The following is a 17,645-nucleotide window of genomic DNA, read 5'->3' as shown; positions in this document are numbered from 1 at the left end:
TGAAACTTAAATAGAATTAGTGTCAAAGACAAATGAAGTGAAAAAAATTCCCAGACTAACAAAAAAATCAAAAATTCTAAGTACAAATAGAAAGCTGATCATGTTCAGTTTGAATTTTTATTTTCCACCGCCACTGTATGTTTCTTTGCTGCTTTTCAGAGAGGAAGAGAAGAAGTCTAGAGCTGATCCCTCTGACTGCCCGAATGGTCATGGCTCACCTGGTGAACCACCTGGGCCACTTCCCTCTCCGCAGAGGCCCTGCCGTGCTGCACAGCCTGGTCAGCGAGAACCATGACAATGCACACGCGGAAGCCACTGAGCTGTCCTCAGAGGTGTTCCGGAGTCCAAATCTGCAGCTGTTTGTTTTTAATGACAGCACCCTTATCTCCTACCTTCAGACACCCACAGAAAGACCTGCAGACAGGTCACCAGTGGGTGCCCTCTCTAATGTAAGAGTAATTGTGAGAGATATCTCAGGGAAATACTCTTGGGATGGGAAGGTTTTATATGGACCTTTGGAAGGGTGCTTAGGCCCCAATGGCAGGAATCCATATCTGATTTCGGGCTGGCATCATCAAACATTTGGACCTCAGAAAGATATTTCTCATATTGAAGAGGGAGATGATGTCCTTGACAAATTACTTGAAAACATTGGCCATACAAGTCCTGAATGTCTTTTACCATCACAATTAAATCTAAATGAACCTTCCCCACCCCCATGTGGAATGAACTGTGATCAAGAGAAAGAAATCATCAAGGTCATTTTGCGTCAGAATGCACAAGAAAACGAGTACGTTCAGAGGTGTAGTTCCGATTCAGACATGAGAGTCACTAGCCAGGAGCAGCCCACGCCAGTGGAGCCCCAAGGACCCTTTTACTTCTGCAGGTTGTTGCTGGATGACTTGGGAATGAATTCTTGGGACAGAAGGTAATAACATGCTTTAGATCTTTAATTATTTTATCATTATTTTAATATGATTGATCCTTTATCAGTTTGGGGTTGGGGAAGCGGAGAACAGGAATGGAGATTTTTCTGTATTTAAGCATTTATAGCTTGTTTTCTGCTGCTAAGTTAAAGTTAGAAATAAAGCTGATTGTGCTGTTCTCATGCACAGATTGAATTCCAGACATCTGTTGTATATTTTAAAGGTTATCAAACATTTCTGTGTTTGGGTGTTTAATTATGCTCTGTTACTGCTTTTGTCTTCACAAAAGTTGTGAATGGTCTACAAGGATGAATAAGTCGGTGTGATCTTAAGTCTGGTGAGGGAGGTAGACTCATACAACTCTAGTGAAAGATAGCATCACACAGAGTTCAAGAGCAATAACTAAGCCCAGTGGGGAGTGATGGACTTGAGCTAGACCCTGATGGTAGAATGGCGTTTTTAAGAACAGAGGTGAGGAAAAGAGATTCACAGCAGAGCTAACAGTGAAGGCAAAACCATCCAGTGTCACTGAATAGTGATGGGATGCAAAGGAATTTTGAGGCCTTTGAACATCTCGGAGAGAACAGCGTTCGTTCTGTAGGCTTCCATCACAAATCTTTGGTGAAGGAGGTAAGCAATGGATCAATAGATATGTGAATGGATGAATAGAAAGGTTTGTTAATTGATTGACTGGAAAAGGCAAAAATGGTTGGGGATTACATGATTTCTTTCATCCCTTTTTCTTTATAGGAAAAATTTCCATCTGCTGAAGAAAAATTCAAAGTTATTGAGAGAGCTGAAAAATCTGGACTCCCGTCAGTGGTATGTGAAAGTATATCAAACCGTTGTTCCTGTCTCTCTGTGTGTGCTTAGATGACAGATAAAGCCACAGAAATAAACACACCTACAGACATCCAAGTGTGGTTCTGTAACCTACAAGCAGGTCATATTTGCACATGCTATCCCTTTAATACTTTTGCCTTTGATGAATAAACTTTTCAGTTTCCTATACTAAAAAAAGGTCAGTGCTCCCACCAAATCTGTGCCTTTGAGGATCTTTCCATGTGGCAGCCTGAGGACATTCATTCTCATTTTATCTCTGCAGCCGTCTCTTTTTCTATTGAGGAGTAGAGGCTTACCTGGGACACACAGACTGACTGTGTTCTCACATACACTGTTATATAAAGTGAGTAAGACTGACTCTAGAACCTGTGCTTTGTCCTGGGTGTGCCGGCACTCTATAGTCTCTGCTCTACAATATTGGCAGGTTTAAAACTATCATGTTGTAATTAATAACTCTCTAGTAAAAAGCCTCATTCTTCAGTGCTCCAAAGCATTCTCTAAAAGTCAGTCAAACCTCAGAAGCAATTCAAATCACAATGTCAGAAGCAATTCTAAAGATGAGCTCACAGCCAGTTTTTGACTTGAGGATATGTGTGCTTCCAAAAACATCTCTGTCAAGAGTAAGTGTAGTAGTTGGTACATAATTAGTATTTAAAAGTCTTAAAAAGAATAAACTGTTCTTAATCTTTAGTAGTTAAGAAAACCATTTTTTAAAATAGCTTTTTGTTTCTCTTCTATTCCCCTTAGAAATATCATTAGATATCTCATTAGAGATGAAAAACCTGAAGCCAGAGCCATTGTTCCTCACATTGCCCTTTATCATATTCAGTTTCCAATTGTTGTTATGTTTCTTTTCCTCTAGAGAAATAGAGACTGAGTTTGTGATTGGTTTCTTCTGAAGGACTTGGGGATTCACTTACCTGTTCCTCTTGTCTTCCACTGTTAAACATGCAATCATTTGGGTTCCAAACTCAGCTTTTCAAGCATATGCTGAATTATTCTGTGCTTCTTAGTATTAAGTGAATACATTGGTATCTTGTAATTGTGGCCAATTTGTTGGATGTTAATGCACTTTAGTTTCATGAGGTACAATTGAATTAACTCCCTGGGGTGCTGTTGAGTAAAATATGGCTTTGGAGAGCTGATTGGCAAATCCTCTGGCCCTTGATTAACCTTCACTTAAAACCCCAACTCCTAGATTTAGTGTCTTATTGACATTTAAATAGTTATCAACTCATTTTATGGTAAAGAGTATTTTGAAGGTTCTTTTTGTTAAAAAAAATAAATAAGTCTTCAGTATAAGAAATCTAGACTGTCCCCTATTGACCAGTTAGCAGGTAAGAATACCTTGTCCCATGAATTTCAATTTAGGATGTTTTTATTTATTTTTCATATCAATTTATCTCCCTTCTATCAAGTCATAGTGCTTAGCATGTGTTAGGAAAAGTAGAAACTATTTGCAACTCTGTCTATATATCTTGAAGTTGGTGAGGTTGCAAATAGTGTGATGGAGCTACATACAAATTACAGTGAGTTTTCCCTTTGAATATGAACGCCTCTTGCTACTACATGTTAACATGAATGTTAAAATCAGGGTTTTTTTCTTTGTTTTGCTTTTTAATGTGAGAGCTCAAGGAAACTGACCTATTCTGATCTACTCCCAATAAGAAAAATGCATTCTAATGGGGAAGAGGAAATTGTTGATTGTGTGTATGTGTGTTTTTGAATAACCTGATCCTTAGTGCTGCTTATGGATATGAAGTACAGTTGATGTTGCTAATTATCATTTCAAAAGCCTGGCCCTGGGAAGGCCAGACGCAGTGTCTACATCCTAGCAGGCTCTCTGTGGTGCTAACATTTTGGAGGATGTGAAATTTGATGAATGTTTACAGCTAAAGGTCACCTTTCCTCACACCTACATCAGTCAGGCAGTCATTGGTACTTAATTCTCTTGTGCTCTCCTACTTTGAGTTAATGAGGACTCAAGGACTTGTGTGCAGTTACAATGTGAAAAAAAGCTGTGACTTAGAACTTTAAGGAAAATAACAGAAACCAGTGGTTCTTTTATGTATACAGTATATAGAATAGCAGAAAATTAAATACAGAGGACTTTTAAATATAGAGAGGTGCAGAAAGAAATTGTAACTATACTTTTTTCTCCTTACATTCTGATCTCTGTTATCATCTGAACAGATTATTAAAGCTCTGAGAATAAGCTAATTATTATTCTAGGCTGTCAATGTCCCTTGCCTGCCACTCGGGGAGAAAGTGTTATTCCACTTTTGGAGCTTCATAATGCATAAAGACAAGTATTCTGACAGTCTGAGAGCACAGGTCTCTAGGAGAACATCAACCCCTAGGATCCATCACCACAAAACTAATCTGTCCCCACAATTTCTGTTTCCTTCAAGAGAAGTAACCCCCAAGAGTGTGTTCATGTCATGCCAGGATGTCCACCCTCTCCATTAACAGCAGAACAGTGCACATTGACAGCCATAAAAGCTAGATTCCATTTCTATAAATTTATTTAAGATAATAATTTATTTATTTATTTAAATGTCTAATAATGAACATTTGGGATACAGTGTGTTAATGTAACAGAGTGTTGCATAGCCATTAATAATTTTGCTATAGAAGCACATAGTACAAAAGTATTCATACTCAAAAGTGGTTGAAATGGTGAATTTATGTTATATATATTTTACACAATAAAAATAGTATTCACAAATATTTTAAGTGAAAAAATCAGTTGTAAAAGAGAACATAGTAGCTTTTCATTTTTTGTATTCAAAAATGAATACATCCTAAAAATGTAAGTTAATGCTCATTGCTTATATATTGAAATCACAGGTATTTTATTTTATTCTTCTCTTTCCTTTCTATATTTTCTAATTTTTCTTCTAACTATGTTTATTACATGTAAACTGTTGGGGGTTTGTATAAGGAAGTTATCTGAATGACTAAAGGAATATTATCTTCCTCCATTTATTTAGGTAAATTTCAATTAATTCTGCCTATAAGTAGAAACATATACTTATATGGAAGGATATACTTAAGAATATGTTAACCATATCACCAATATAGTTATCTAACCATATCACCAATATGGTTATCTACTTCCATATAAGTATATATATATACTTATATGGAAGGATATACTTAAGAATATGTTAACCATATCACCAATATGGTTATCTACAATGATACTACAATGATGAGATATTGAACAATTAGGAAATAGAAACATTTTCATATTGTTTATGCACTTCATAGTGAAATGAGAGTTTTCAGAATGCAATGCCAAAGTATGAAAAAGAATAGAAATCTTTGGAAGTGGTAATCCAAAAATTTTAGAAAATAAGACTAGAATGGTCAGATCACCAGTGAGTTTGTGATTTAACTGAGCACTTAACCATGTGCCAAGGGCTGTGCTAGATGTAAAAAGAGTTAAAAATCAGGCCTTCTTTCCTCAAATAACCTATTATATTTACTTGATGTAACAATGAATGTGAAAAATCCATCATAGAAAAGTGGATGAAGGGTTTATAGAGCCAGAGGTTTTCCTGGACAGCTGTCTAACCTGTCAGACAGGTGCAGATTAGTCAGAGAAGAGGGTGGGTACACCCCTCACAAAGAAAGTACCTGTATTCTGCCTGGGAGAAGTTTCTGTTTCTCAAGTTTTGGCATATTTTTCAGTTTCCAATCTGAACTATCCAATAGTCTTATCTCAAAATGTAGAAAGTAGAATTTGGGCAATCACGTAGATCTATTCACAGTTAATATATATGTGAAATGTTTTCAAAGATATTTTCAAGCAAATATGGAGAAAATGGGTCAAAAAAAGTGTAACATGGTATTAAGTCTACTGTATGTCTGAGAGGGTGATCTCAAGAACCAGACTGCCTGCTTCAATCCCTGGTCTTGCTATGTGTGTTTGTTTTAACGTATACGGCCCTTCAGACACCTCTACAAGAGAGATGATGATAATACTTGCTTCACTTGAGTGATTGCAAAGAATAAATGAGATCATTAAACAAAAAAAAAGAAGAAACATCTTGGAACAGGGACTGACCCTTAGAACAATGATTCACCCCTCCATAAATGTAAGCCCTATCATAAGAGTCCTGTTGGTGGTGATAGTAAGATAAAATTTTACATGTAAAAATTCTAACTCCTTTAAATTTAAAAATTTACAGCCGTGAAACACACAAAATTGCAGTGTTTTATATCGCTGAAGGTCAAGAAGACAAGTGTTCAATTCTCTCCAATGAAAGAGGAAGCCAAGCATATGAAGACTTTGTTGCTGGACTTGGATGGGAGGTAATTCATTTCGTTCAGTAGGTGTTTTTTGACCAGCACTATTTAAAGATTTATCTAAATTTGATATTCATTGCATAAGTTTTTTTTCTTTTTCTTTTTTTAATTCATTTATTTTTTTATTGAAGTATCATTATTTTACATCCTTATTAATTTTTGCACAGTATAGGATTTCTCCCCTTAGGTGTGGTCACTGTAACTCTCCCAACACCAAAGCCTCCATGGTCTTCTACCATAGTCCATTGTGCTCTTTCTATTTGCACCCCCTCTTCTCCCCTCTTGGATGCCTCAGATCTATGGTCAGCTTTCAAGGGTTTGCTTTAAAGTTTGTCTTTGATCCTTTGTTTGGTTTCTCTATATTCCACATATAAGTGAAACCCTCTAGAATTTATCTTTCTCCTGGTTTATTTTGTTTAGCATAATCCCTTCCAGCTCCATCCATGTTGTCATGAATGGCATGGGTTTATCATTTTTAACTACTGAGTAGTATTCCATTGTGTATATATACAACATCCTCTTGATTTACTTATCTGTTTTGGGGCATTTAGGTTTTTTCCCTATCTTGACTGTGTAAATAATTCTGCTGTAAACATAGAAGAACAGGTTTCCTCTCAAATTACTGTTCTTATGTTCTTTGAGTGGATACCTAGGAGTGGAATAGCTGAGTCATGTGATTCCATTGTTTTTTTTTACATATGGTTTTACATTCAAATAGATAATGAGTTGAGTTCTGGAATTAAATAATGTATTGAAGATATTCACATCTTCTATTAGTTACTTTTAGTACTTTATATATGAACTTGTGTTTCCTTTTAACTTTTCTCTTAATATTATTTAATTTACATTTTATCAGAACTGAATAGTTAGATTAGCACACCCAGTCATAGACAGTTTGTAGTAAGAGAATACAAATATGGACAAAGAAGCAATGGCTTTGGCCACAATGTGGAGACTGGAGAAGAAATCAGTGCCTTGGTGGGTGAAAAGATGAAGAAGGTTTTGAATGAAGTCAAAACTTGGAATGAAAATAGAGTATAGTAGCCATGATGGTTTAGCGCTCAACCTGTTTCCCTAAGTTAGATCCCAGAATGACTGATTGAAAAAATTTTTATTTTCTTTACTAAATAATGCTCTAAGGGATGTGTAAGCATTTACATACATGCATATATACACACACACATACACACACACAGATAGAAACATAAATTGAAATGAAAATATATTCCTTAAGTATGAGAGAAGTCAAGTTGGTTTTACTCTGTTATTGCCGTTCCAATAAATTCTTCTTCTTACTAATAAGGTTACTTCTTGTTATTGAATATACTTATTATTTAATATATTTTATAAACCATACACTCCTAACTAGAGTTTTAAGAAAAGACTAGAGCTTTAATTGATTCAGTATATATGTTAACTATATTTGATGAAGAAGAGATCTTCTATTGCTTTTTTTTTTTTTTAAAGATTTATTTATTTATTTTTATACAAGAACTGGGATACAGGCCAGAGGCATGGGAGAGTGAGTGGATTCACCAAAGACAGAGTGGGGAGCAAAACTGGCAGAAGTGAGTAAGACAGCTCATGTTTTACCCTCATTCTTTTTCCTGTTTGTGACCTGTGTCAGGTGGATCTGTCGACCCACTGTGGCTTCATGGGTGGACTTCAGCGCAATGGCAGCACAGGGCAGACTGCCCCTTACTATGCTACCTCGACCGTGGAAGTGATTTTCCACGTCTCTACTCGGATGCCATCAGACTCAGATGATTCACTCACCAAAAAGGTAAGGGGTCTTCTTAGATGTTCTTAGATTTATAGGGGCTTTCCTAAAATTGAACAAAGACTGTGTCATAATATGCACTGACACTGAATTCTTCTGGATAGAACTGCAGTGTTGCTTTTCTTGAGTTGCATTTATGCTTATTCTGCATTTATACTTAATTCTAAAGAAATATATGAAAAGCAGTCATTTCAGTCTTAAATCCTGAGATTATGAAATGAAAGGGTCTTAGATGTTGTTACTTTTGGATTCCTTTAAATGACTATTACCTGACAAAAATTAAGGTTATTGATATTCTCCAGTTGACCAACATCTTAAGATCCAATGATCCTGTATTGATGGGACCCTGAGAAAATTGCATCTCTTAGATTTTCTGTGGAGCAATTTGACAAAATCTGTCAAAATGAGTACGTCTGCTGCTGCCCAGGGTCTCACTCTTAGCATCTACCTTGTGTTCTCCTTCAGCCTGGGTCTGATGGACAATTTTCTCTAGAATTCACCCCTTAGGGAAACCCCCTGGGGAACTGCTCTCTAGTTTTCAACCTGCAGAATGTTCACTTGAGATTCCCCTCTGTTAGAAGTGAAGAACACCTTAATAGAAGAGGGATTTTTGTCTGGAAAGGAAACCTAGAAGACTGACCCGTTTCTGTGAGTTTCCAGATGAGAAGAGCAACTGCTACTAGCCTACTAGCAGGTAGTGAGCCTGGAATTCCTATCTCACACCCCCTCTTCCTACAAGGATTCATGGAACTCAGAGCAGCATCTGAGTAGTTTGGAAACGAGTCACTTAACTGTTGACATAACTGGCCACTGTGGGATCTATGTGTAGTGATTATAGCCAGGGTCTGAAGACAGGCACACCAAGGTTCAAATGTGCATCCAGTTACTTGACCAGCCTGAGCCTCAGTTTCACCACTATTTAATGAGACTAAAAACATAGCCCGTGTCAAATGTTGTTGTAAAGTAAATGGGTAATTTCAGCCTCTGTCATTGTCTATCCTTTTCCACCTGCCCCATCAGGCAGATGATTGATATTAACCAGTGGGGCTCACTGTACCTGTTTTACTTCTTCCTCTGTGATTTTGCTTTTTCACAACTGCAGCCTCAGATGTCTGAACCAAGCACTTGGTGGGCAACAGTGAGTCTGCTCATGTGCCCTCATGTTCTCGCAGTGACTGAGTGTCTTGGATGTAGAGGCCTGATTGACTTCCACTCCCTGGTCTCCATGCTCGCATCGCCTCTGGCTGGCTGTGTGCTGGTTCTCACAGGTATAGGGGAGCTGCCTTCAGTTTTGATGGCTGCCTTGGCTACTGTATTGCTAGTGAGGGGGACCCTACTCTCAGAAATCAATTTCAGATAACCAAGACCCTGGGCTGGGTTTATGTATCCTTTTTATTTGCAGTGCTACTCTGCAAATGTGTCAACATATTCTAATGCCTGAGAACTACTTTGTTAAAAAATAGATTAATATATAAAATATTTTTTAAATACTTCCTAACGAAACAGGGTTGTATTTTTTTTTTTTTTTTGAGAAAGACATACTGCCTTCTTGATAAAATATCTTGCTATAAATAATGTTCCAAGACTTGGTCTGCTTGAAAGATTCCCCACTGTAATAATCAAAATTCAGCTGATGCCTTTTGCAGCTCCAAGAGTTAGCATCATTAGTGACAAACTCTCTTTATCAGGATGTCTCACAGCTAGACTAAAAATCAGTCACAGTAACAGCAGCCCACAGTTCCTTGTCTTATTCTAACTAAATTGTCCCTAACAGCTTAAAAATGAGCTGCAAAATTCTAAAGTGATTCATGCTCTCTTCTGCCCCTGTCATGGGGACACTTTTTCAATTCTGCAATCCGGTTGCAACCCCATACTGAACTCTTGATCCTCCACTGCAGAAATTTGTTAGCTCTAGCTAGATTAGATTTTTCACAGCTAATCTAACTGCTGTAGGGGTTTGCAGAGTGGGGACAGAGCTGTGCTATTGGATTTGTCCAATTCATTTGACTCCAGGACTATAATTGCACTTATGTCTTACAAGGCTTTTATAGCCTCAGGCTGGCCAGCCGCATAAAAAACAAATTGGCAGTGATACAGTAGAGTGAAAAGGGATGAAAGGCCCACATTATCAGTCTCCAGGCAGCACTGTTCTGGCAGGAAGTTTCTTGGTTAATTTACAAATAAAACTTAGATTTTAGGATGGGCACACTGTCAGCTGAACAATGGGGATGTCAGGCCTGACTGTTACTTAGTAAAAGTAGCAGCCGGGCCCACTGAGGAGCAGGAATTCTTCAATCAAACAGACGACTCCTTCTGGAGCCAGCTGGCGATGTAATGCAATTAGTCGGGAAAGGAGGTCAGCCTATTAGGTGTGTACCATGACCAGTGTCACCAGTGCATGCTGCCTGGCAGCAACAAGCAGAATGGCTCAGGCAGAGGGACTTTAAAACTCTGTCAAGATAAGAAGTGGCAGGACATTGGGGTTGATTTCTTAAGACTTAAGAACCTAACATTTTTCTGAACCTGTGGAGAATCTGCATATTGTTGTGCAATTCAAACAGTAGCTTCCATGAATGTCAGCTTCATTCCAAGATGAGACTTGTTAGCCTCCTCCCAGATGACACCTGAACCAGATTGACTTGACCTACATGCATGGAACAGATGCCCTGGTGGACTTATAATTTGAAGGCCTCTAATCAGAATTCTCACAAACTCACAAAATGATGTCTCTGTAATGAAATCTCCTTTAAATTGAGCAACACATTGACTTTCTAGGGTATGTCCTTATACACTGATATAGTTGACAATTTGACCAGGTTAATTTTACTTGTTTTGCCTATTTCTGTTCTTGTTGTAGGCAGAAAAGAGTGTGTTTTTACTCTTCACTCCTGATTTATCAGTCAGTTTAGCCTGTGGCCTTAGCTTTTAGTTTTGTAATTTAACTAAACTGTGATGTGTCCAGAGGTATGAGGCACATGACATTGAAAGCAGCTTTAAGATAATGAATATTGTATTATTACCACACAAAAATAACTCTTCCCTAATGACAGAATTGCCACATTGTGGGGATAGGTCTATTAGTGCAGTACTATACTCCTTTTTTGTTGCTCTGAGAATACAATTTCAAACAGAATTAGGAGAGATTTGGGTTATATAATTGAGTAACCTAATTCAGAAAAGGGAGAGTAACTGCAAATTTTCAATAATCACTCTATTCCCTCAAAGCTAATTGCTTTCCAACTTACACTTCTGGATCAGAAGGCATTATCACACATTTTAGGGTGCTGGTATTAGGTGATAACTCCCACATGTGAACAGTGTTTAGGAGGTGTTGGGTATTCCTATTCAGGCTTTTGTGTCATCATTATTTTAAGGGGCATAGAACTGCCTGGAAGGTTAATTTTCTTTGCAAAATGACTGTAGGCTCTGGGGTACCCTTACCCGCACAATTACCTTCCGCTACTCTAAATTCCTCCCGTAATTTCAATGTGATACTACTCATTTCCCTTGAAAACCTGCCTTCACTGTGTTGGCAATGCTGGCTACCATAATTTCATTTCAGAAGTGTATAGTGCGGTCCTTTTATGTTTTATTAAAAAGGAACAAAAAGGAAAGAAAAATTCTAATATGTGAGATGAAAATAGAAAAATACAGAGATGTTTTGTTCAGTGTTACTATAAGAACACAATGCCATCCTCCTTTAAAAAAAAAAAAAAGATTTATTTATGTATACAAGAACTGTAATAGAGGTCAGAGGTGTAGGGGGGGTAAGAGGATTCACTGGAGACAGAGTGGGGGACAGAACAGGTGGATTGACTGAAGTACACTGCTGAGGGGAGCAGCGAGTGAGTCAGGAGAGGTCTGCTGTGCCATGTGGGTTGCTCCTTGGACAGCTGGGGATCGAAGTAGTACTGCAGCGGCTGCAATAGCTTCACAGGTTGCGTCTTAACCCCTTGCGCCACCAGGAAGGCCCCATTCTCCTTTTATTAAACCATTCATGTAATGATTTGACTCCTACCCCTATTTTAAAAAAATGTACTGGGTAACTTCAAATTTAGAAAGTTGTAGGAACCATTGCATTGTACTGGATTATTGGAACTTGTTTTCAATGCTCACAGTGACCTTTGTCCTAGAGCTCATTTGCAGGCACTTGAATCATGTATGCCTCAAGTAGGTGCAAAGATACAGATGCAAATCTCTGTGTAAAAGTCAAGCCATTATTAATATAATAAAGTAAAAAAAAAGTCATTTCCCAAGAGTATGAGAAAATAAAAAATAAGGCATTGCAGTGAACCAGCTTCCTTTGTAACCTCATAAATGGAAAGGAGGCCATATTGGAATCATCTCAGATTTTCTCTTTATGGCCAAATAGTCTATAAATAAAACTGTATTTATGCTAACATATTTTAAATACCTTTTAAATTTAAGTATTCCAGAGCATCCATTTTTATATTTTAAAACAAAACGGAAACATTATCTTTGATACATCTCTATTTTACTAAAGTGCCTCTGAATTTAGTCATTGTTTAAGATTTATCTGTTAAATAAACTAGAAATACCCTTTCATGGTGGCAGATACCATTCTTCTGCAGCACATGACAAGACCAAAAGCCCACATTCTCAATAAGTGTTAAAAGGCCTTCATCAGCCTTTTAGGTTTTAGGATTTTAATTTAGGACATTACCGAAGATTTTAATTTTTATAATTTACTTACTTTTAACCATGCTTTGAGGCTTACTCAGATAATTTCTGAGTAGTGCCATCATTATGCAGGAGTTTTATCCAGAGTGTCCTTCATCATCCCATGAAGAACTCTGAAAGAGACCAGGAACCTCTGATTTGTTTTTGGACTTTATAACCTCTTTGTGCATAAATGATAAAAAAAAAAAAAAACAGTAGGCTAAGCTATTTGAGCTATGAAAGTATAATAGCTTTTGATGTAGGCTTAGCTAGCCATGAAATGGCAGAATTAGAACCCCCAACCCAGGTTTCCAGACCCACTCTGCCACATGCTGTTCATTTACCCTGGTGCCATCATCTTTCTGAGCTCTGTTTTCTCCTTTTTAGATAGCATAAAGATGATGTAGTCTATCTAAGTTAGTGGAAAGATTAAACACAACTTGTGTGAACATACACTTTACATCGTATATACTCTTCAAATGCTAGGTATAAATTTAAGTAATACTAGTTTCTTAAATATAGGTAATTTTATGTTCATACCTTTTGTCACAAGTCTAGGGTTTTTTTTTTTTACATTTGGTAACACTTGTGTTATATTAGCTTATGTTCTTACTCATATTCTTGAATTAAGAATCACAAAGCTCTTCTGTAATGTGAAATAAAAGCTCATTAATTGTTTAGGAACATGCTTAGCAATATAAAGGAAAAGGCTTCGATAAAGGAATAAAACTAGATCTAGAGAAATTCTTGAAAAGGTCTTGTCTCTATTCAGCTGAAATGTACCTGCAATGCGGTGTGCATTATTATAGTACTGATCTGTTTCTTAGAAGGTAAGCTGTGTTATAATGCATGTATACTTTTTAAAATCCTCATAAAATACATCAGTAGTGTAGTCTTGTTTTAATAGTGAACTATTTTTGCCTCTAAGTATTATAATTCAATTTGTAAGCTGTGACCCCTCATAAACTGCTGTTATCACTCTGATTAATAAAGAGCCAATTTGCTGTTGTAGCTCCGTCACTTGGGAAATGATGAGGTCCACATCGTCTGGTCCGAACACTCTAGAGACTACCGCAGGGGTATTATCCCAACCGCCTTTGGAGATGTTTCAATCATTATTTACCCAATGAAGAATCACATGTTCTTTATCGCAATAACGAAGAAACCTGAGGTATGTTTCACCATAGTTTTGCCCTGACGTGTACTGCCTTTGCCATGAGTCACTGTTACTGAAAAATAATGATATACTTAGGATAACAATAACTTTTTTCCCAACTGGTGAATTTGTTAATGTATCTGAATTATATGTACCATTTAGGAATTAAATATGAATTGAGATTTTTCAAAGAAACATTCATCATGAGCACAGAATTATGCATTTTATTACTTGGCTTCTTTAAACAAAATTATAATGGTAAAGACATTTATGATTTTTAAATGGTTTAAAAATGAATAATGTTGTAAATAAATAAATAAATAAATAAATAAAACTAAATTCAGACTTACACAAAACCAAATTATAGAGTTAAATCTTTTTAGAAAAATTGTTTTGTAAGAATCATTAGCTCTAGATGAGCTAAAATGTATACTTTGAAATAATTTATCAAAAATTTATCTCGGGCCTCCCCGGTGGCGCAGCGGTTGAGCGCTGGGTTGCGAAGCTGCCGCGGCCCCTGCGGCGCCGGTTCGATCCCCGGCTGCTCCCTGGCCACCAGAGGAGGGTCCCACATGGCGCGCAGGCCTCTCCTGCCGCCCGCTGCTCCCCTCAGCAGTGTACTTCGGTCCTTCTGCCTGCTCTGCTCCCCGCTCTGGCTCTGGTGAATTCTCTCACCCTCCCGCGCTTCTGACTGTACCCAGTGCATGTATAAACAAACAAAACAAACAAACAAATAAATAAATAAAACATGCCTCTAAAAAAAAAAAAAAAAATTTATCTCAATGTCATCACAACCTATAAAATACTCTTTAACAGTTCCAGCAACAGTTGCATCAGCAGAAAGATCCTTTTCAAGAAAAAAATTACCAAAAATTATTTTCTAAGAGAAATGTAGTTTTCAATTATAGCAGCTGAAAATGAAGTTGTTAAAAGTATAAATTTTTATAACTTAATAAGCAAATTTCTAGAAAATCGCACCAGGAAAAAAAAATTAAAAATAAATGGTTTAAATTTTTTAATTTAATTTTTTAATTGTTATTTTAAATTTCAGGCATGTTGATTAATAAGAATTGAATGAACTGCATATCACATCTAGCATTTTGTGGATGAGAATAGAGAATCCAGCTTTGCCTGATGGATATGGGGGCATTGCTTGCCAAGCCTCCGCTGCTAATGGGGGTCAGTCCTGAAGGATTACAGGCATGTCCATGAAGAGATTGACCTCTCTAGCACAGTCCATAAGATGATCTTTAACAATTGAGACACCTTACCATAGAATCAGTTCAGCCGCATCAATTGGTATTGATCATGAGAATGGCTGGAACAATCCAGTAGTTATATGCTCTGTACAAAATTAGCTGTGGTTTTGATCCTTGCCATGCCTTTGGTGGTAATTTAGCAGTGCTTTATATAGTGACTTCTTTTTGTTTTGGAATTATTAATAAAAGGGTTGTTTTTAAAGATTTTTAATTGAGCATTTAGTATATTGAATCACTCCTCCTCTAGAAAAATGTCTTCGTGTTTGATATTAAATATAATCTTCATTTTCATTACACATTAATCACCTGAAGGAGCTAAAATTACATTCCAGATAATCTATTTTTAAGCTTTCAAATAATAAGATTTACTGAGATTTATAACCTAATATAAAATTCCCTATTTTTAAAATAGTACATAACTGAGATTTACTGGCTTATATATAACCTTATCTAAAGTATTAAAGTTATAGGGTAAAATGATAAAAAATGAAAAGTGCTTCAAATAATTCCTGGCTCAGAGTAAAATCTATTTGTGTTTTTTATTATTATTATTATTATTATTATTACTACTACTCGTTTTTTAGCCTGAGTAAATAATGAATCCCAACTCTCAACAGACTAGGTACAGTGTAATTCAGCTCCTAAATTCAGAAAAATCTTACCCTGGCCAATGAGAAGCCTGACATAAAGGGAACCTCTTTTCTATTTCAGGAGTGCAGATGCCAAAAGTTCTTCATATTAAATGTTTGTGTTATCTTTCATACAGAGCTCTATGTATGTGAAGATTTTATATAAAAAAAGCCTCTGCATGTTAATAACATGTGTATTTGTCTATGAAGACCATAACTGAAATTTTAAGATTTAAACTCTAATTTAATATTAGACAAGCAATACATTTAGTATCCTCTTTTAGGATTTAGTATTAGCTTTCAAATTAAAGAATGTGTTTCTTTAATATTTAGTATGGATTAGCTGGCTTTATTTGTTCATTTTCAACATCATTTTCTAAAATGTCATTTAATATCCCAAAAATGCTGTTTATTTTTATAGTAAATAAATACTGTAAAAGATAGTTTGGTTCACTTTATAGTGTCAAAGTGGTTTTAAAAAAGACATCAGACATATAATTCATGAAAACAAGTATTAACATGCCTTTTAAAGTTTCTTTAAAAACTGTGAGTTTTGTAAATTTGGTCATAAATTCTGGCCAGATAAATTGAGTGAAGCGCTTTCTTAATATTTCAATTCAAAAGCCTGAAGGGAAGAAGAGAGTAATGGGCAAGTGAAAATTTAGTGTTATCCCGACATTTAAAGTACAAACCATTACAATGTAATAAAATTAATCCAGACATTTCCAGGGCAAGTGTGGCTGACCTTTTGTTCACCAACCACTGACCCCAGGGTGAATACGAGAGGCTTGTGGAGGGAAAGTCTGTTTGTTTGGCTTCCATCCCTGGTATTTAAATTGCATTCCCTAATCAAATGAAAAGGCTGTCCTCTCTATCAGGTTACAGAATCCATGGCAACATTTGGCCTTTTATATCCATAATGTTAGCCTTTTTGTTTGCATCTAAGTAGAGACACCTGGAGCAATGTTAACATTAACCGATTTAGCATTAATAGCTTCATTATATAAGAATTTCTGATCAGATAGCTGTTACTTTTGTTATATTGCTTCAGCTTGTATTGTTGTCATTTTTTATCTCCCTGCTTGGCAACCAGGCAATGATTTGCAAATTTTTTTTGTCTTGATTAATTAAGCAATATAATTATCAGTAACCGTGATGCAGTCTTTGCTCAACAAAGCTTCTGAGAGAAAACAATGGTAAGTCTGTTAGTATGAATGCATTCCACGCGTCCCAGATGCATGAGGATATTATGGACAATGAGGGGAAAGGCCGCCTGTGAGCGAGGACAAAGGGTGCCACGCAGACTCGACACACTGCACATACCGCCAGGGACATGCTGCGGGCTCCCTGGGACACAGACGCCTCGTTAGATTACAGCTAGTCAGCAGAGATTAATTCTCAGCCATTTGGTGCAATAATTTACCCATTCCCCAGTCTTTTAACTAGTGTTCCTTATGATGGGAGAGAAGGCTTTGTACTCAAAAGGTTTATTTAACCTTGCCTACTTTTAGGAATCTCTGCTAAAATCATTATTTTTGCTAAGAAATTCTAATGACGCAGCTGCTCAGAGTTGAGGAATATTCCTGTTGGGAGGACGTGATATGTGCAAGTTTCAGAAATTATAGATTCAAAGGCATTCTTTTAGCACCTGTATATTTCATCTGAATATAGTGTGACTCAGTGGTCTAAGTACATTTATTTTACTGGTCTCTGGGTAGCCATACTTGTCTAAGAATAATTTTAATCCTTTTTTAGGAGGAAAAAAAAAACCTCATCAGTACACAAAAGTCCTGCTTATTGGATAGAGTCATGCATATTCAAATTGCACTTTCATTCACTCAGCCTCATTAATAGCGTATGTAATAATGTGGGGCTATTTGTAATACAAGCTCACAGGCAGCATTGCTTCCAAGTCCTTTGAAATTTAGCATATTTCGCTTTTTCATTCCATACACCTCCCTTAAATATACAAATTATGTGCCCGGCAGAACCTGCCTCCTCTTAATAATATACAGCATTTGTGAAATGGTATGTTGAAGAAGTGTGAGTGGGTGTGCT

At 36.6% G+C, this 17,645-nt stretch overlaps 1 protein-coding gene across 1 annotated transcript in view; it reads left to right on the top strand.

The window, feature by feature from the left end:
- Positions 1-17,645, top strand: part of RALGAPA2 (Ral GTPase activating protein catalytic subunit alpha 2) — a gene marked incomplete at its 3' end in the record, with an annotated part of 286,220 nt that overhangs the window by 195,994 nt on the left and 72,581 nt on the right. The window contains exons 32-36 of the mRNA XM_084248454.1: positions 160-928; positions 1,677-1,748; positions 5,966-6,089; positions 7,711-7,866; positions 13,556-13,714. Coding sequence (XP_084104580.1) covers positions 160-928; positions 1,677-1,748; positions 5,966-6,089; positions 7,711-7,866; positions 13,556-13,714 — 1,280 coding nt within the window. The remainder of the gene's footprint in view (positions 1-159; positions 929-1,676; positions 1,749-5,965; positions 6,090-7,710; positions 7,867-13,555; positions 13,715-17,645) is intronic.

The sequence above is a fragment of the Talpa europaea genome (assembly GCF_964194135.1).
Source record: "Talpa europaea genome assembly, chromosome: 11".
NCBI classification, from domain to species: Eukaryota; Metazoa; Chordata; class Mammalia; order Eulipotyphla; family Talpidae; genus Talpa; species Talpa europaea.
Note: the sequence above shows the minus strand (reverse complement) of the source record. Positions and strands in the feature narration are given on the sequence as shown.